Source organism: Sinocyclocheilus grahami, unplaced genomic scaffold (genome assembly GCF_001515645.1).
Source record: "Sinocyclocheilus grahami isolate Dianchi unplaced genomic scaffold, SAMN03320097.WGS_v1.1 scaffold39.1, whole genome shotgun sequence".
NCBI classification, from domain to species: Eukaryota; Metazoa; Chordata; class Actinopteri; order Cypriniformes; family Cyprinidae; genus Sinocyclocheilus; species Sinocyclocheilus grahami.
The window spans coordinates 570,249-590,043 of record NW_015505218.1 but is presented as its reverse complement, the minus strand read 5'-3'; the positions used below and the strand labels follow the sequence as shown (position 1 = coordinate 590,043).

General features: G+C 37.6%; 3 protein-coding genes across 3 annotated transcripts; 1 reads left to right on the top strand and 2 right to left on the bottom strand.

Annotated features, from left to right (window-relative positions):
• Window positions 1-6,188: 6,188 nt before the first annotated feature.
• Window positions 6,189-11,596, bottom strand: brcc3 (BRCA1/BRCA2-containing complex, subunit 3). The gene is made up of 9 exons (XM_016267701.1): window positions 11,390-11,596; window positions 11,177-11,296; window positions 9,422-9,509; window positions 9,241-9,329; window positions 9,103-9,158; window positions 8,714-8,845; window positions 8,579-8,622; window positions 7,030-7,087; window positions 6,189-6,456 (listed from the first exon to the last, which is right to left on the bottom strand). The coding sequence occupies exons 1-9, from the start codon at window positions 11,492-11,494 to the stop codon at window positions 6,366-6,368; spliced, it is 783 nt and encodes a 260-aa protein (XP_016123187.1). The 5' UTR covers window positions 11,495-11,596; the 3' UTR covers window positions 6,189-6,365.
• Window positions 11,597-13,037: 1,441 nt separating this feature from the next.
• Window positions 13,038-13,473, top strand: LOC107581974 (cx9C motif-containing protein 4-like). Its single transcript, XM_016267670.1, has 2 exons — window positions 13,038-13,292; window positions 13,391-13,473. The coding sequence occupies exons 1-2, from the start codon at window positions 13,235-13,237 to the stop codon at window positions 13,471-13,473; spliced, it is 141 nt and encodes a 46-aa protein (XP_016123156.1). The 5' UTR covers window positions 13,038-13,234.
• Window positions 13,474-13,877: 404 nt separating this feature from the next.
• fundc2 (fun14 domain containing 2) lies at window positions 13,878-19,050 on the bottom strand. The gene is made up of 5 exons (XM_016267572.1): window positions 18,969-19,050; window positions 16,532-16,679; window positions 16,376-16,451; window positions 16,157-16,285; window positions 13,878-14,333 (listed from the first exon to the last, which is right to left on the bottom strand). The coding sequence occupies exons 1-5, from the start codon at window positions 18,979-18,981 to the stop codon at window positions 14,256-14,258; spliced, it is 444 nt and encodes a 147-aa protein (XP_016123058.1). The 5' UTR covers window positions 18,982-19,050; the 3' UTR covers window positions 13,878-14,255.
• Window positions 19,051-19,795: the final 745 nt, after the last annotated feature.

Here is a 19,795-nt window from a genome sequence, read left to right as displayed (position 1 = left end):
ACCCCTGTTGTGGACTCCACTAAGCTTGCCAATGACTGTTAACTGGAGTTCGGAAACACCCTTGTACAATTACCCAAGTGTATGGCAGAATGGTAACTTTCTTGGACCCTGCCACCTTGACATAACCTATTCTACCTGTTGGAGCAATATTGTTTGTCTCCCTCTGAGTGGCTGCCAGTACAATCACACAGGCATCCTCTCCAGACACTATGCGGTTTAGCTTGGTCACCTCTGTGTGCCATAAGTAGTCCCATAGGCTCCCCCAATATGTTCATGCCAATGATACCAGGAACTCCCACCTCTCCTTGCTGTTCTGAATCCTTAAAAACAAACACACATTTACATTAGGCCTGCCCTATACACTCCACACTGGTCTCCAGACAATCAACCACTGGGATCTCTAATCCATTTTTGCATAAATAGCAAGCAGTTATCGAATGCCTGACTAGTAACTGGGTTGCCCCAGGCCTGAGATGAGGCAGACTGAAGATGAATCAATGCTGCCATATCTACACCTGTACTATCACCATGCTGACTCAATATGGTTAGAGTCCTGGTCACCAGCACCCCTGGCTGCCCTTCCTGATTTTGGTCACAACAGCGACTTGTGTGGCCAGGCTGGCCACGGGAGTATCAAATAGGCTATATATACCATGACTATCATTCAGTGGGGACTGGAAGCTACATTTACCTTGGCTCTAGCCTCATTTCTTTATCAAGGTGGACCCTTTTAAACAGCTCCTCTTGAGGGGCTGCTAATTTTTTAATAACCCTATGCAGGTTTTTTAAAGGGGTCATGTGTCAATTTTTCCTTTCTCTTTGAAGTGTTACAAGCTCTTGGTGCATAAAGAAGATCTGTAAAGTTGCAAAGACTAAAGTCTCAAATCCAAAGAGATATTCTTTATAAACGTTAAGGGTCAACCACGCCTACCTAAAACGGCTCATTCTAACACGCCCCCACATGTCTTACGTCACAATGTGAGATTTGCATAACGCCTCCCAAATGTTCACGCAAAGAAAGAAGGCGTAACTTTCATTCTCGCTGTAGTATTGTTGTTGCCGCCGCCATGTCGTGAAGAGCTTTGTGTTTCGTTGGGAAAGCAAAACTACTTTGTTTGGCCTTCCAAAAGAGGACGATATCTGCTTCGTCATGCCTAGAGCTGATCCGTGCTGGTCGCTGAGGAAATACATAAACTTCGCGATGTGGATCGCCGATAGGCTTTCACCGTGGACGAAGCAGAGTCTAGCCCAGGGTCGTCACATGTGGTTGCCGCAAGCCCGCCGGCCGTTCCTCACTCAAGCCCACCATGTGTGACGATGTGTGTTTCATTGTGAAAGCTAAACTACTTTGTTTGGCCTTCCAAAAGAGGACACAACGCGTTTAAAGCGATGCAAGGCTTAAAAATACAGTATAAGTCATTATAATCCATAATTATGTCCCCACTGGATGTAACAAATGCCTCGTTTATAATGGGTTATAATGTTTTTGTCTCGTCGCTCCGGCCGGACAGGGCATCACAGTATGGTAAGGGCATAACATTTCCGTCACACACTTGAGGTATTCGGCTAATCACAGCACACCTCACTTTTCAGACCGATGAGCTTTGAAAAAATCGTTTCAGAAAGGCAGGGATAGAGAAGAAACAATAATGTACAGTATGTGGTTTTTTAACCTTAAACCGCATAAACACATTTCATTAAACCAAATACACAAAATAATGTTCTTTTTAGCAACATCATATGACACATTTAAGCTGAGTGAAGGTGATTTTTCCACAGCAGTAGAAGGACTCACTTTGGCTTTGGTCTTGCTACTACTTAAAGCTTGGGCTGTCACATTATTTTCAATAAAAGACCAACAAGTGGGCGGGCAATATGCTAATGTTTCATGTTGACGTCAACATGAAACGGCTTGGGATTCTTTTTTAAAACGACTCGTTTCAATGATTCAGAGTCGACTCTTTCTTTTGAGAGACAATAACTTTATACATGGTGCACTTTCAGATTTAAAACTTTGCAGGATGTTTTCATTCACTTAGAGCTGTGTTACACACTGCATGAAAGGTAATTTTCAAAAATCCATAATAGGGGCACTTTAAAAGTGTGTTTAGTTGTCTGGGATCTGACCTACTAGAGATAGTAAATTCCTCACTTAATTCTGGCATTTTTCAGTTTTTAGGCATCTCCTAAAGAACAACAACCTGGATAACTCCGTTTTGAACTATAGACTTATCACAAATCCCCCCTTAATTGGCAAGGTAATAGAGAAGGTTGCTTTCGATCAGTTTCAACATTGGTATTATTTTATCTAATTGCTGTATTTCATACTGTTGAACAGAACATACTCCTCAACAGGCTGGAAAAAAGTGGATAGGACTGTATAGATTATATGTAGAAGGCAGAGGCTACTTTGTGAGCATAGGGAATTACGAATTTAACTGGACTGCCATGACACATGGAGTTTCACAAGGCTCAATCCTTGCGCCTCTACTGTTTAATTTGTATATGCTCCCACTAGGCTACATAATTCGAAACAACATTGCTTATCACAGCTATGCAGATGACACTCAGATCTACCTTTCTCTATCACCAAATTACTTCAGTCCCATAGACTGCCTGTGCCAGTGCCTAAATTAAATAAACAGCTAGATGTGCCAAAACTTTCTTCAGTTAAATAAAGACAAAACAGAGGTCATTGTATTTGGCAATAAGGATGAAATACCCAAGATGAATGCATATTGACTCCAGGGCTCTAAAAAGTAAACATGACGTCAGAAAACTTGGTGTCATTCTGGATTCTGATCTTAAGAAGCCACATCAAAGCAATTACTAAATCAGCCTATTACCATCTAAAAAAAAAACATATCCGGATCCTTTGTATCCAAGCAAGACCTAGAGAAGCTTATTCATGCATTCATTACCAGCTGGATTCCTGCAATGGACTTCTTACTCGTCTTCCGAAAAAGTCAAGCTGCAGCTAATAAAAAACGCTTCAGCCAAGCTTCTGACCAAAACCAGGAAAACTGAACATGTCACACCAGTCCTTATGTTATTACACTAGCTTACAGTTTTATTCAGAATCCATTTTAAAATACTTTTAAATTTTATATAAATCCCATAATGGCCCTGGACCAAAATACCTGACAGATATGTTGGCTGGTCAGTTAACAAAACTTAGAACTGTCTAACTGCTATCCTTCTATCTGTACACAGTTTAAAATACCTTTTAATTGTACATTTTTGAGAAAATAAAAAATAATAATTCAACAAATGCAAAATATAGTATCTTTTTTTTCCATTTATTTGAATTTTGTGTTGTTTGGCTTCAATATGCTTTCTTTTGGAGTTTTACTCAGAGTTGAATATAGTGTGTGCAATGAGGGAGACATCTAAATTTGTGCAGTGTTAAGGGGTCTCAGGATAATTTTGAGAAGCACTGGCTTAGGCTCAGCCAAAATTCTGTGTCTGAAATCCTTCACTTGTTCACTATTCTCTAAATAGTGCATGGTAGTTTCCCTTATAAGTTATAATCAATTCCTTACAATATTGTGACTTAACGATGCAACCTCAGCAAACTAGTTGTTGAAGAAAAATGACATTAAGCAATTTATTATCCATATAATTTCACTTAATTTTTAAATTCATCTATATTATCACTCTATATTTTAAATATTTTTTATCAAGTATTAGTCATGCAAATGGTAAAAACTACAGCCAGCTCGAAATACATTTGAAAACATTTTAAACTGCATCTCTCACTCATTCTCTCATGCACACTCTCTTCCAGCTCATTAGTCCTGTCCATGTTGGATTTCAAGAAACAGTGCTTTAGTGAGTGTACTCTAATCAATGTGCACGGACTGTGGGTATAAAATAGTAAACAATTGTAGGGAATCACTTTAGAATTTAAACACCACTACTCAAAAAAAAAAAACAGATTCCCAAAATAGACACCTAAAACTCCCCATTTCAGACTTTTGATAGCACCACTCAGTCAGCACATTTAATATGTTTACACTTTTCAGAAAGTCATCCTACTTATGGTTGTCTCTGCATATTGATCTAGAATAGGAAAATGTATTTTAACATACAATACATTAAGCACAGCAGCTTTAAAAAGGAGCGAGTCAGATCTCATATGTCTAGACCACAAGAGCCAAACCACCCAAATTTGGTGGGCTGGTGAAACCGTATGAGCTCTGTCCTGCCTATTTTGGAGGTGTTAATTAAACACTGTCAGCCTCTGGGACGTCATTGTCCACTACCTCATTGGCCCCTCTGCCATAAATATATCGGCCCAAGGTCCCTTAGGCATCTCATCAAACACAATGCCCTCCAAACACACACTCATAAACTCACTTCCTACACACAGACAGACCGAACCCCTTCCCCCAGCAACCATTTCAGATTTATAGAGGCTTCGGGTTTACAGTCAACTTGCCTTCACACTAAATAAATGACAGTGTTCTGCCAGGAGTAATAACCAGTGTGTTGATGCGCAAGGAGGGAGAGACGTCTTTGCTCGCTCCATCAGTCTCAGAGCACATCTTTAATATTATCTGCTTGCTTCCAATCCCAGGATAAGTGCTTTTAGACACACACACAAGCCGTTCTATTTTAGTGGAGTGTTAGACCTCGCCTTGATACAAAATGGTATTACTTTACGGTCCACTGTACGTAGCAATATTGGATAAAATAAAGGATATTTACTCTATATGAGAATTTGCACTTCCATATGTTGGACAATGTCTAGAGACCGTGAGATTTCATTTCTCGAGGACAGAAGTGCTGTAAAAAATATTGTCAAGAGTATGTGAGCATGACACTGCATTGGGCCATTTCCATTTCCACTGTCACCACAAGAGCAATGTGAGATCGCTTCAGACTGATCGCATCAGAACACAGCTCATTTTCCAACAATTAATATCATGAAGAAACTCAACTGCACTCATATCTGCTGCCTTGAGTGACTTACTGCTTTTATACAACAGTAAATACAACAAATATTAAAGATCATAATTCATTATGTATAATTATATTTTTATACACCTCTAGGTAAGCCTATTCAGTCTGCTCTGCTTGACCAGTTTCACATCTAAAGAGACTAAGGTCTGTCTGTTCAATAAAACTGTCTGCAGTTCAACAAGGACACCTGTGCCACCTAGTGACAACAAATAAAACACCATGTGACTACTGGGGTTTCAGTTGGATTCATATTTTATCGCCACACACAGAGATGCTATGCAATTAGTTTTCCATTAATACAGCAAGGCAAGATTAGTCAGCACCAGTGGCTTAACTTGTAAAAAATCTGCTAAACACAACAGAGTGTTGGACAGGACTACAGTTAAAACAACCCTCAACCCAGTTATTTTGCATTAAAATTAAGTTTTGATATATTTATGGTAGGAAATTTACAAAATATCTGGTTACACTTTACTTGAAGGGGTGTGCATAAGACTGACATGACACCTTCATAATTATCCTAATGATTTTTGGCATAAAAGAAAAATCGATAATTTTGACCCATACGATGTATTTTTGGCTATTGCTACAAATACACCCCAGCAACTTACTGCTTTTGTGCTCCTGGGTCACATTTCTATTTCATCTGGAAAAGCTCATCTTTATGACACCTTTTCTACTTAAAAGTCTAAGCGCCAGACTGTTCAACCAGGGAGCTACTTGACATTCACAGAAACATTCTAGACTGAGAATCTGCATGTAAATGACCAAAAGGAATATAGCTGTTTGCAAGTGTGGCCCATGCAACGTGTTACAGAGTTTAAGATGTTAGAGGTTTGATTTCAAAACAGATTCCAAACTTAAACTTTAGTTAAGGAGAGAAAAGAAACATTCTGTAATCATTATGTGTGTCACTCTAGATTTCATGATCATATTGTTTAAAGAATCATAATATTTAGAGATTCTCCCTTTTATTTCACACTGTCATTTTAAATTGGCATGTATGTACTAAGCTTATATTAAACTTATAAAAAAACAGCATCAGTAAAATGTCTGTCACTGTCACGTTTACAGAACCATCAAAATCAACTCCATAAGAGAAAAAAAAACAACCAACAACCTTTTTAAGAATATTCCGTGAGTATACATACTACTACTACAACAAAGATACCAGCATGTAATACACAAACACATATACATACACACATATATATATAGATATATATATATATAAGCACTGAGAATGTGCTGAGTTGACAAAATGTTAAATTACAGACATCCTGTCTTTGCCCTCCCAGTAATTCCTGATCAAAATGTGGCAGTAGGGCAGAAAAAACAGTGCTTTCAGTGCAAAAACTTAAGAACTTCACAAAAAAAAAAAAAAAGAGGAACTATTCTCCTTATAATGAAGCCAGTTCTTGTGTCAGTTGCTCTTTCTCTTTCTGGAGTTTGATGATACTTTGTTTGTTCTGTTCCAGTCGGTCTTCCAGCCTAGATTTCATGATCATATTGTTTAAAGAATCATAATATTTAGAGATTCTCCCTTTTATTTCACACTGTCATTTTAAATTGGCATGTATGTACTAAGCTTATATTAAACTTATAAAAAAACAGCATCAGTAAAATGTCTGTCACTGTCACGTTTACAGAACCATCAAAATCAACTCCATAAGAGAAAAAAAAACAACCAACAACCTTTTTAAGAATATTCCGTGAGTATACATACTACTACTACAACAAAGATACCAGCATGTAATACACAAACACATATACATACACACATATATATATAGATATATATATATAAGCACTGAGAATGTGCTGAGTTGACAAAATGTTAAATTACAGACATCCTGTCTTTGCCCTCCCAGTAATTCCTGATCAAAATGTGGCAGTAGGGCAGAAAAAACAGTGCTTTCAGTGCAAAAACTTAAGAACTTCACAAAAAAAAAAAAAAAGAGGAACTATTCTCCTTATAATGAAGCCAGTTCTTGTGTCAGTTGCTCTTTCTCTTTCTGGAGTTTGATGATACTTTGTTTGTTCTGTTCCAGTCGGTCTTCCAGCCACTGCAGCAGCGGGCCGCTAATGGCCGACATCTGACTGCACAGGGTTTTAGTGAACACTGAGAAGCACACATACATGCAAATTACAAAAGCACAACTGTAAAAATGGTTCTAAATGTTACACACTTCACAATTGTGAAATAAACTAGGTTAGTCCCACACTATACAGAAAAAAACTAAAATAATATTTTAAAGTCATATGATGCAATTTAAATTTTTAAACTTTATGCACCAAGAGTTACAAGCTCTTGGTGCATAAAGAAGATCTGTAAAGTTGCTAAGACTAAAGTCTCAAATCCAAAGAGATATTCTTTATAAACCATGCCTACCTAAAATGCCTTGTTTAAACATGCCCCCACATATCTACGTCACGATGTGGGAAGATTTGCATAACGCCGCCCAAATATTCACGCAAAGAAAGAAGGCGTAACTTTCATTCTCGTTGTAGTATTGTTGACGCTGCAGCCATGTCGTGAAGACGCTGTGTGCTTCGTTGTGAAAGCAAAACTACTTTGTTTGGTCTTCCAAAAGAGGACACGACTAGAAATCAGTGGTTAAGTTGTATTTACAACACTGTTCCAGAACACTTCAACTCAAATATTCAGATGTGTGCAGCGCATTTTACGGAGGACAAGGGATGTTTCCTGGGAGAGTAGCCTACAATGCATCTGTGCACAAAGGCTGTTTCTATAAAGTTGGGCAGTTCCAACTTTGCAAGGACAGTCTGGCGCTTCTGACTCACAGTCTGTAAGTACGTTTACATATTTAAAGGATTTGTCACTGACGATTCAAACGCGAGTTTTGAGCAGTGTAGAGTAGCGCTTGTGTTTGTAGTTTCTCCGATCACAAATGCAGACATGGTTTTTTGTTTATGCGGTGCGATGCAACGCTGCGCGTAAAAAGACAGTATAAGTCATTATAATCAGTAATTATGTCCCCACTGGATGCAACAAATGCCTCGTTTATAATAGGTTTTATTGGTTTTGTCTCGTCGCTCCGGTATCACACTATGGTGAGGGGCGTAACATTTCTGTCACACGCTTGAGGTATTCAGCCAATCACAACACACTGGATAGCTGGCCAATCAGAGCACACCTCGCTTTTCAGACCGATGAGCTTTGTAAAAATCGACGCGTTTCAGAAAGGTGGGGCATAGAGGAGAAACAATAATGTACAGTATGTGGAAAATAATGTGTTTTTTAACCTTAAACCGCATAAACGTTGCATTACACCAAATACACAACATAATGTTCTTTTTAGCAACATTATATGACCCCTTTAAAATGACAAATTATCACTTATTTAAAAACTAATCTTTTTGCATTATTAATTGAATAATTGATCTTCTATGCAGTGTTGCACATGGAATGTGTTTGATTGATCTTATTTAACAATCTACAGCTGCTTCACACTGAAAAGATGCTGTAACACATTCATTTGTGTGCAAATGAGAAAACAAATGTCATGACGATGAGAAAACAGCTCTGATTTTATTGACCCAAAACCACTACTAATTCCTTCAGGAAATACAAAGTAGATTTCATAATTACCTGATCCATTATGTATCTTTGTGATTGGATCCAGGTGAGTTAAACTGAAATATTGGTGCAAAAAAAATGTTGCATGAGGTCCTGAGTAACCATTCACTAAATTAAACAATCTGAAACATAATCCACAAGGAATACCTGTGAATCCTTCTGTATGTATCCTGTTCTTCTTGACAGAGGATTCTGGGTAGTTCCACGGCAGACTCCAGACATACTTTCCCGATGGCTTCATGTGGGACTACATGGATGGGGATCTCAATCCGCTCATACCTTGTCATAAGAAAGGAATGCAATTTCCATTTTTATGAGCAAAAGCACTGCACAAAAACTATTTCTCATCAAATCCTGAGAGATCAGATAAACAAAACATACGCTACCAGTCAGCTGTGGACACACATAAATGTATCTTTTTGTTTATGGAACTATAATCTAATGTTTTAGATTATGTAAGATGCATGGATCTGAGTTGCAAATCTAAAAATGTAAAGCTTTCAGTTATTCATTCAAATAAAAAGCAGATTATTTACTCTGAGCCTTTCTGGGCTTGTACTGACTGGAAACAGGTGTACAGGACTCTACCAGTCTACAAGAGAAATAGAAAGAAACGGCATGGTAAAAACGTGACAATAAAATAATAACTCTTCATGGTGATGAGCTTAATATACCTTTGTGTTTTTATCTTCTATAAAGCATGAGAAGATGAGTCCAACAAAACCCTGATCCATCATCTGATACATTGCTTGAGTCCTAACATCTGTATAATGCGAGAATAATTGGAATTTTATTCAAATAAAGGGAAGATAATAATGCATAATTCCATGCATTCATTAAAAAAAACCAACTAACCAACATGCGATGGCCACACGGTGATGTGTGGATGAGAGTGGTACCAGCCCACAACCCTCATGGGACGTCCCGTCATCTCAGCCAACCTGTGCCTCATATTAAGAAAATGGGCTAAAATAACATCAGGATTACACTTTAAGGCTTTATGAATCAGTACATGAAGTCCACTGATATATGAACATAATGGGGTCCAAATGTCTGAAACCACTAGTCAACTAGTGCATTTTTATCATTTAAAACTTTTTCCCGTTACATCATTATTATATTATGAGCATTTCGAGTGAAGTGTTTAACTGAAACATGTATTTTGGAAGGTATTAGAATGTATTTAGTATGTCCTCCTTTTTATTCATTCACGTTTACTGAGGTGTATCACGTGTAAAAACAATCTGACCTTTTGCTTTAATAACAGCGGCACCCAAGTTTATGCAAAACCTCATGGTCTTTATTATTCAGCGCGATCTGAGAATAGATTTTACTGAATAATTTGATAATGTTACAAATTTTCTTGACTGGTGAACTAAACTAGAAATAGTAGACAGAATACTGGAAATCTGAAAACTTTCCTTATTTGCTAGAATAAATCACATTTTGAATGTTAGATTTTTATGCGTACTGTACAACCCCATTTCCAGAAAAGTTGGGACATTTCGTAAAATGCAATCTTTAATAACAGCGGCACCCAAGTTTATGCAAAACCTCATGGTCTTACTGTACAACCCCATTTCCAGAAAAGTTGGGACATTTCGTAAAATGCAAAAAAAACTAGAATCTGTGATTTGAAAGTGAAAGGACATGTGGCCAAGTATGGTGACCCATACTTGGAATTAGTGCTCTGCATTTAACCCATCCAAAGTGCACACACACACCGTGAACACACACCTGGAGCAGTGGGCATCCATTTATGCTGCGGCGCCCAGGGAGCAGTTGGGGGTTCGGTGCCTTGCTCAAGGGCACCTCAGTCGTGGTATTGAAGGTGGAAGAGAGCTGCACATTCACTCCCCCCACCTACAATCCCTGCCGGTATGAGACTCGAACCCACAACCTTTGGGTTACGAGTCCGACTCACTAACCATTAGGCCACGACTTCCCCAGTTAAAGGGGTATTTCACCCAAATATTAAAATTCTGTCATTAATTACTCACCCTCGTGTCGTTCTAAACCCGTAAAACCTTTGTTCATCTTCGGAACACAAATTAAGATATTTTTGATGAATTCTGAGAGCTCTCTGACCCTCCCATAGACGGCAAGGTAACTACCACGATCAAGGTCCAGAAACGTAGCACGGACATCGGTAAAATAATCCATGTGACATCAGCGGTTCAACCGTAATTTTACACGGATACGTTTTCTATGGATTATTTTACCGATCCCCTTGCTACGTTTCAAAATGTAATTTCTGCTGAAAAAGTATTAAATATTATAGCCATTTTTAATATTGGAAGCTATTATTAAAAAACGGTTACCCAGAACATTATACATTTCAAAACAAATCAGTGGGAGTGTTTGATGCATGCCATGGTGCTGAAAGATCACTGCAGTTACATGGTTCTTCAGCCTAAGAAATACCGTGGTATTACCGTGGTACTTGTCCAAAAGCATGCTACTGCTATAGAACCAGGTTTTTACGACAAGGTTTGTGTTGCAGAATGAAGCAAAACGAGATAATAAAAACAGGCCCATACATAACCGTAAAAAGGTTATATAAATAATAATGCATATATTATATGTAAGAGAGAGTATGTCAAAGGATATCTCCGCTTCGGTGGACGCTGCTGACAGCTGCTCTGGTGAAATCTCCACTCGGTCTTTCCTCTTGTCTGATCGACGCAGAATTATGACAGAATGAATGTGCACGATGCGGTTTGTGTCCACCTGTTGGTCATTTACAGAGTTTCATAAGCACAGCTGTTGTCGTCCACGCGCAGTTATACAAAACCACACATCACAAACACGAGCAACCCAAACCTCGCCGATGCAGAGCCCCATTACTTCCTCTTTCTCCGTGCTCAGAGCGTGATTCATACAGACTAGAAATGCGTCTGACTCTAAATGTACAGCGCTCACTGCCATTATATGAAGTGCAGTCTAACAGTATGCGTTTTCTCTGATTTGTTCCCTTGTTTATCACTGTAAAGCACTTCCACATCAGCAAAGCGCATGCGCTCCATTCAATTCCTTCCGACAGGGAGGAGGAGGAGGAGGAGGAAGAGGAGGAAGAGGAGCATGAGGAGGAGGAGGAGGAAGAGGAGGATGAGGAGGGGGATCGGTGACCGAGAAGGAATATGTTTTGTTGTATATGGCAAGTCGACTTGACCAGTTAAAATGATAATTCTTGATTTCAGGAGTGGAACATTGACTAGTTACATAATGGTAATTCTTGATATCACCAGCAAAAAAACACAAATTCTTGATATCAAAAATGGAATCACTCACAGAAATCAAATTCTTCATATCAAAATTTGAATTGCGGCTAGTAAAAAGTGCACTTCTTAATAAGAGGAAGAGGAGGGGGAGGAGGAAGAGGAGGAGGAAGAGGAAGAGGAGGAAGAGGAAGAGGAGGATGAGGAAGAGGAAGAGGAAGAGGAAGAGGAGGAGGAGGGGGATCGGTGACCGAGAAGGAATATGTTTTGTTGTATATGGCAAGTCGCCTTGACCAGTTAAAATGATAATTCTTGATTTCAGGAGTGGAACATTGACTAGTTACATAATGGTAATTCTTGATATCACCAGCAAAAAAACACAAATTCTTGATATCAAAATTTGAATTGCGGCTAGTAAAAAGTGCAATTCTTAATTCACTTGTAAAATATCACAATAACTTGCCCTTCAAATCCAGTTACAGATAGGTCTTTCAAATAACTATTCCATTCCGACATACCAAGAAGGTCAGTGTACAGAACTTTTTACAACACAGACAGAGATGGGTAGATTGCAGTTGATCATTGTACTTGAAAACTGTAGTTTGTAATATAATCCAGGTTACGCATTTTAGGTAATGTATTCTGGCTACTTTTTAGCAAGCATCACAACAAAAAAGGAACCTCAAGGTTGATCTAGGAAAATGTGTGCAGATGTATAGGGCCCCATTACTATATTTTGCCTGGGGCCCCCAGTTCACTAAATCCGCCCCTGTGTACATGTATACCCTCCTTTACTTTGTCTTTTCCTCTTTATTTGTGTAGGCTATTCTTACAGTTTATCGTTGTTGTTGTTATTATGACCGATAACTGTTGTTCATTAAAGAATGCTGTTAACACTGTAATGTGTTCATGATGCTGTAGCGCATCTCCTGCACTAGAGAGCAACACAGAGCCACTGTACTGAATGTGAAACGTCCTGCAGTTGTGATATGTTGTGCTGTTTATTTCGCTGACAATAAAGAAGAAATTTGGAGTTGGGGCCCCCAGTTCACTAAATCCGCCCCTGTGTACATGTATACCCTCATTTACTTTGTCTTTTCCTCTTTATTTGTGTAGGCTATTCTTACAGTTTATCGTTGTTGTTGTTATTATGACCGATAACTGTTATGTTCATTAAAGAATGCTGTTAACACTGTAATGTGTTCATGATGCTGTAGCGCATCTCCTGCACTAGAGAGCAACACAGAGCCACTGTACTGAATGTGAAACGTCCTGCAGTTGTGATATGTTGTGCTGTTTATTTCGCTGACAATAAAGAAGAAATTTGGAGTTGCACAGTCAGCTGCACGCCGGTGACGTCGCTGTTCATGCGTTTACAAAAAGTGACAGCTTCAACTGGAATTCATTTTCCCTCGAAGCTGCAGCTTGCATGTACGTATCTTAAAATAAGATGCCACAGAAAGATCCTTGTCAAAAACAGGCATGTGCCATACAGAGATGTTTACAAGGTAGCTTCATGGTCTCAATGTTAGTTTAACCTTGTTTTGCATGAAGACTGCAGGCTAGAAGCAGTTTGACCATTTTATGACTTTTGTATTTTTAACAGCCAACAAATACATTGAAAGCCTTTGTGAGGATGTGATTCAAGCCATGAGGAAGTGTTGTTTTTCTGTGTTCAAAATTTGCTAGATGTATATATATAATGGGCGAGTGCATCATGAATTCATCTTCCAAACCGCGTTTCTGTCTTATTCCGAATCACTACGGCACACTTATAATAAGTACTTATATTTGGACTATTGTAGCCTGGTCACCGCTGCGGAGGAACACATACCTGCGTGAATCGCCAGAGACATAAACTTAGAGAAGTAGCTCCGGTTAAAATGTTCTTCCGCGGGATGTGTGCAGTTCTGTTTATTAACCGCTAGAGCGCCTAAAGTTACAGAGTGCTGCTTTAATATAAGTGGAATATTATATCATGAAGTGCTGAGCATTAGCTGTAATTTAGGAAAATAGATGAAATGTATTTCGTGGATATCAATACAACAAAGACGAAAAGGCAAACCAGAATTTTTTTAAAACCTGATTGTCTATTTACTTTGAAGATTTCTGTCATTATTCATTCAAATTACAACTTTTAGTGACCCCTTGGTCTTTGAGGTAATGTCCAGATTCTGAACATCGAGTTTGAACAATTAAATGCACTTAGTCACCATGTTTAGATAAGGGCCCATTTCAAATGTTTGAACTATTTACATGTTTAAACAAGCGGACTTATCAAGTCATGTGTCAAAAAATAGTTTGTACCAAAATAATACAGCAAAGTGTTCAAATAAAGGAAAATGTAACAGGGGCTTTAAGTACAAACTAAAGCAATGCACAATCACATCCTAACAATCTAATGTTGATCCAAGTTAAATACAAGCTGCAATATCACACAAAAGCTGTAATCTGCTGTTTGATAAGAGATCCTATGAAGCCAGACCAAGCAGAAATCCACCAGCGAAACCTCCAGTGAGAACAATGTTCTTCTTGACAAACACTTGCACCTACGAGGAGAGAAAACATTTCAATGAATTCAACACAAGGGCACGGTCCCTGCTTTAAATCAACGACACGCTTCAATCCAGTGACGTCCATTCATACACACGTGAAGACCGGAAAAATGTCAAAATGTATGTATGGGGATGAACTCTGACCAGCAAATTCATATGACGTAGACGTGACCAAAGTGCAATATAATGCATATTTTTACATGTATTATATGTTAACTATGTGTTTTTAAAAGTGTGACTTCTCATGTGCACAAAGTCTAGTGTGACTGCAGCTTTACAAATATCAGATGAAATGTTTGGCAAATAATGTCTGGGTCAATCTAGTCAAACCTCATATTCTCCCCAAAATCAAGAGAACAAAGAAAGAAAGAAATAGTATTTTGCTTAGAGAAAAAGATGACTAATTTGTGGACCATTCTGATGTTGTTGTCATGCCAATTAACAACATTTCACCCAAATTCTCACTGATGCAGTTGTGGGGGCAAAAAGAAAAAAAGGTTTAATATGACCTGAATGTTTTTCCTTAGATTAGGGTTTTAACAGTATGAGATTTTTAGGGTAACCAGCTCACGGTGTATGGTATCACACAAATGGATCTGATTTGATTCGATTCATACTTCAGTTAGATATCAACTAATGCTGTAAGCTATACAGGGAACCCTATTGTTTGGTGCATTAACGTAATACTAAAATTACAATTATGAATATAATACCCCTAACTACTTATATGCATTTTATACTTATATTTAACTGCTACTTATTATACATGTGTATAAACAGTATATTCACACTGTATAGCCTAACTGCACACAAAGTATTCTTCAGAAACTTATCATGACTGAAGACATAAGTACATAAATAATTAACAGTTTAAGTAAATAAGCTCCTCTTTAGTGTTTTAGCTAATTAACCAACTATATTTGTATGTATGTATGTATGTACCAAGAGTTCCTGTAAAACAACAACAAATTCCTTATGTTTGCGCACACTTAAGTGGTGAATAAAGCTCATTCTGATTCTGATTCTATTATAACTTTCACTTATAGTTTGTTTTTGTGAAAAGAAAGCACCCCTACAACAACTTCTGAAAGCGAACGGTAGTGTTTTACTCAAGCATTTTATTTCATTTTAACATGAGTTTAGGAACTGAATAATAAAAAGGAAAAATAAAGCACTGCGTAGTATTTACTCTATGAATTCAATATGCGCTGATTCTTATTTAAGCTACAAAAGTTATTTAGGTAAGAGCAGTGAGTGATTTTCTCTGTGTCTTTTTTTCATGGCCCCAAATATTGCAAGCCGTAGCGATATGCATATTGCGATATGTACATTTGCGATATTTCGATATATTGCACAGCCCTAGGTACATGTAACAGAGTTTCTTATCAGAAGCACCAATGCTTTTTACGATTATTGGATTGGATTACTGGAAGCTTTACTCGGGTAAAAAGGCACAGTCTAAAAAATTAGACTTGGATTTAAGAACTGATATCAAGACACAAAGTTCAAATGAATATCTGTGTATTTTGGGGGTATCTAAAGTTGCCTCGCATCAGCCTCTCTGACATTTTCTTCAGTGTGTGTGTGTGTGTGTGTGTGTGGTGCTTGTTTAGAGTCTGACTGGCAGTCGAGGGGAAAAAATAAGTGCATACTACATTCTGCATTCGTTTGCATTCTCTTTCTCAATACCATGAATACACTATTTGATATCAACTACAATACCATGATATATCGTGATTGTGTGTTTTGAAGCACATGAGAAAAAACTGATTACAATTACATAAATGCAAATACAAATTCCAACAGTATTTTCTCACCTCATTAAATTTAGTTCTCACTTCTTTAGGCGGCTTGTCTGAATTCATTTTCAGCTGCTTCTTTGCCTTGTTCACATCTTGCTCAACTCTTTTCCAGTCTACTTTAATGTAGCCTGTGTGATGAGCAATCTGAAAGTGCACCGGAGATTGCTTACAATCATAAGCAATATACACTCTCAACATGACAATCACGATAAGCACTTGGCTTTTACAGTTTACCTGGAGCAAAAAGAAGCCGCCGCCTACAGCCGATGCTGCCAGCTTCCCAACTTTCTGAAACAAGTACCCTGCACACCTGATAGGGACACAAGAGCAAGCTGTTTACTTATACTCTACTCAGTGTTTTGATATGCATCAATATTCATAATGACCTACCATCCGCTCACTCCTCCAATGGCCAACTGTGTTGCAACGGAGTACTTCTCAGCAGCGGGTCCAGAGGTATTTTTGCCAAACATTTTGTTCCACCACCGTTGTTTCTTGACATGCTCTGCCAGTTCGAGCACATCAAAGGTTTCGGTGTCTGTCAGAACACAGTAATATTCATTTTTTTAATAATATATTTAAATTAATCCTGACTTACTTCCAAACCACACGTTTCAGTATTCCAGATAAGTCTACAAAAGGGTGACAAATGAGACCACAATAAAGAAAAGCTCAATTTCTTCTAGCCTCTCTTTGATTTTGAGCACAAATGTTCTTTAAATAAATATTTATTTATTTATTGTATTTGCATTTATTTTTATAAATTATATTATTTATTTATTACTTTTTTAATTTTAAAATTACATTTAATTTAATTAAAAAAGAATTGAATTTGTTAGTTTATTTTAATCAGACTTTTTTTCTTCATTATGCTACATTTTAGAACTTTATGCCTAAATAAAAATATCACAATTTTAAAACAGAAATTAAAAACAAATTCAAGTTTTCATATTGCATGCGTGTCTTTGAGTCATACCTCGGGGTGTATTCCAGAAAACACGGTTAACTTACCGTCAGCTAAACCCTGAACTTTCGGTTGATTAACCCCAAACCTTGCTTACTCGAGGTAAGTGGTTCCAAAAAAGCATCCGGGAGTAAGTTCATTCAACTCAGAGTATGTTCCTGGTTAAGACTCAAGACATTCTCAACAGAGGACGAATCACTATGGAAACGCATGCTAAGAAAAAGCGTACCATGCTGTTTCTTTCTTCTTCTTTTGTTCAATGGTCGTTTACATGCTTAGTGCATATCGCCACCTAATTGATGGTTGTGCAATCATTTTTTTTTTTCCATTTAATCTTTAATCCTTGAGAATATGAATTATATTGTTTGTTTGATGCTAATTATTATAAGTCACATCAGATATGTATTTTGATTTAGAATTTAGACATTATAGAAAATGCCGATCCATGTGTGAGATGATAAAAATTTAATAAATAAATTAAAAACATTTTTTTTTTGTATATGTTAATGATGAAGCGCTAATATAAGTAATAAATAAGGTGATATATTATTCTAATATGGTTATTATTTATTTTATTGGTATATATATATAACAGTTATCTGTATAAATGATAAAACACTATGACAAATTAATGTTTCATTTATTATATATATATATATATATATATATATATATAATAGGCTATATTACATATTGTAACATTATATAATGTTGTGCGGTTTCTGTCGCGCCTACTGAAGGCTCGTCAGTAGATCACACGTGCGCTGAAGTGAACTAACCCTGGAACATAACCTGCTCCGGAGCAGGTTATCTTCAGAGAGCAAGTTGCCATACCCTGAGAGTAACCTCCGACTTTGGAACCGAAAGCTGAGGTTATCCGCTCGCTTATCCTCAAACATACCTGGGTATGTCACATAACCTGCTTTCTGGAATACCCCCCTGAAGGCATAGAAGCAAGTTTAAAGTAAGCATTAAGTCTGTTGTGAGTAGAAACACTGGCAGATACAGCACGAGGTCAAGGAGAAAAGCCGTTAAATGCGATGCCACTGTTCTCCATCCAGGTGGGATACAGGAGCTCCCAGAGAGAACTATCACTGTGAGCACTCAGCATCTTCACGTGATAACCCTGGCTAATGACGAAAGCTTGCTGGATTCCAGACATAAGCCAGACACAGAAATAGCCCACTACTGCAGCCAACAGACAGAGCACAGTATCGCTTTCACCTGCATCTGAAGTAAAGAGAGATTAGTTTGACATGGCATGACTCCTGAGTATGACTTGGCACACTATATAGACTTGGTGTCTATAACCTGCTAATAATGCAAAGCCTGAACTCTTCTTCTTAGGGTGGACCTTCAAAAAATGGTTTTGTAGATTTTGTTTGCATACCGAGCGATTTGGGTGTCAACTCAAGCAAATGTGTCTCTGTCTTTGACAGGACAATTCCAACAGGCTTTCAGGAGCACATTATTGTTGCTGTTCTAGTAGACAGATCCCAGGTTTCTCTTATATAATCACATATGAAGGACTGAGGGGTCTGTGGGTTACATGACTCATGCCACAAACATTCATTGGTTTTGCATGTGTCTATCTGTGCTTTGCTAGTGTGTGAATATTCGTGCTAAAATGCTATATAATTAAAAGAATCGTTTAAACTGCTTAAAATATGTATTTTAATGTGAATTGTACTGCATAGCCTACTGAAGGACGTGTGTTTATACGTGTGTAATCGTAATTCAGCAACTCTGAAGGTCCTTTCGTGATGAGTAGGCTTGTTGTAACGTCAGACAGAGACATTTGGTAACATGCAGTCTTATTTAAATGTGTATTAAGTGATAGAACGTGAAAAGCATGGTGCTTACCCTTCTCGGACATTTTCCTGCGTGATTTCTATCCGGACGATAATTCTCGTGCGCATCACGTGACAGTAGGCGCGTTCGGCTTGAAGAGGCGATCGGCGTTTGACATCAAAGTACCGCGAGAGCGATTCGAAGGCATAAGGAGCCGCATGCTCTCGCGGTACTTTGATGTCATACATTTATTTTGGAGTGAGCTATATATTGAAAAGTTTTGCAACAGATAATATTCAGTTTAGGGCACTACTTTTCTATGGTCTTGGGATGTCAGAAAGTTAGGCTATATATTATTTCATTCATTCATTTATTTGTTTTATCTAATTGGAATTGCAGGATCACAAATGTTGCCAAAAGTAGACTAATAAAAAAAAAACATTAAACCTTCCAAACTAAATGTCCTTTTTCATAACTGTCATGTGGGCAAATTGTCATGTTATAAATGCATACAATTTCTTATTTACAATGATTTGTTGGTAGAAACTGCTATGCTGTGCAAACATATGAGGATTCACTATAGGACCAGATGTATTGTGTCTGCTATTTATTTATTTTTTATGTATTTATCTATTTTTTATTGGTGCAGTTTTCACAGGCAAGTTGTACGTTTTCAAAACTCTTAGTACTAATCTCAAGTTTCCTTTTCACATCACAAATAAGTTATGACACAAATCAATCATCTATGCAAACTTTTCATTCGCAGTAACTGCCTTTGTAAATGTAAATGCCATTGCTATCAAACTTTTAATTTAGCTCTCTTCTCATTCAGTTTAATGCTTTTCTATGAAAGTTTAATCAATTATTTGGTAAATCTGTACATTTCTAGATATACATTT

What these genes read in the sequence shown, in the direction of transcription:
- brcc3 (XM_016267701.1), bottom strand. Translation starts at nt 11,494, where the DNA reads ATGGCAGTGAGCGCTGTACATTTAGAGTCAGACGCATTTCTAGTCTGT. An exon ending in CAGCGTCCACCGAAGCGGAG is followed by an intron (nt 9,510 to 11,176) that starts ATATCCTTTGAC and finishes AATATGAGGCAC; the next exon opens with AGGTTGGCTGAGATGACGGG. An exon ending in ACATACAGAAGGATTCACAG is followed by an intron (nt 8,623 to 8,713) that starts GTATTCCTTGTG and finishes CCAATATTTCAG; the next exon opens with TTTAACTCACCTGGATCCAA.
- LOC107581974 (XM_016267670.1), top strand. Translation starts at nt 13,235, where the DNA reads ATGCCACAGAAAGATCCTTGTCAAAAACAGGCATGTGCCATACAGAGA. An exon ending in CATACAGAGATGTTTACAAG is followed by an intron (nt 13,293 to 13,390) that starts GTAGCTTCATGG and finishes TATTTTTAACAG; the next exon opens with CCAACAAATACATTGAAAGC.
- fundc2 (XM_016267572.1), bottom strand. An exon ending in ATTGGAGGAGTGAGCGGATG is followed by an intron (nt 16,452 to 16,531) that starts GTAGGTCATTAT and finishes TGTCCCTATCAG; the next exon opens with GTGTGCAGGGTACTTGTTTC. An exon ending in GCGGCTTCTTTTTGCTCCAG is followed by an intron (nt 16,286 to 16,375) that starts GTAAACTGTAAA and finishes GTGCACTTTCAG; the next exon opens with ATTGCTCATCACACAGGCTA.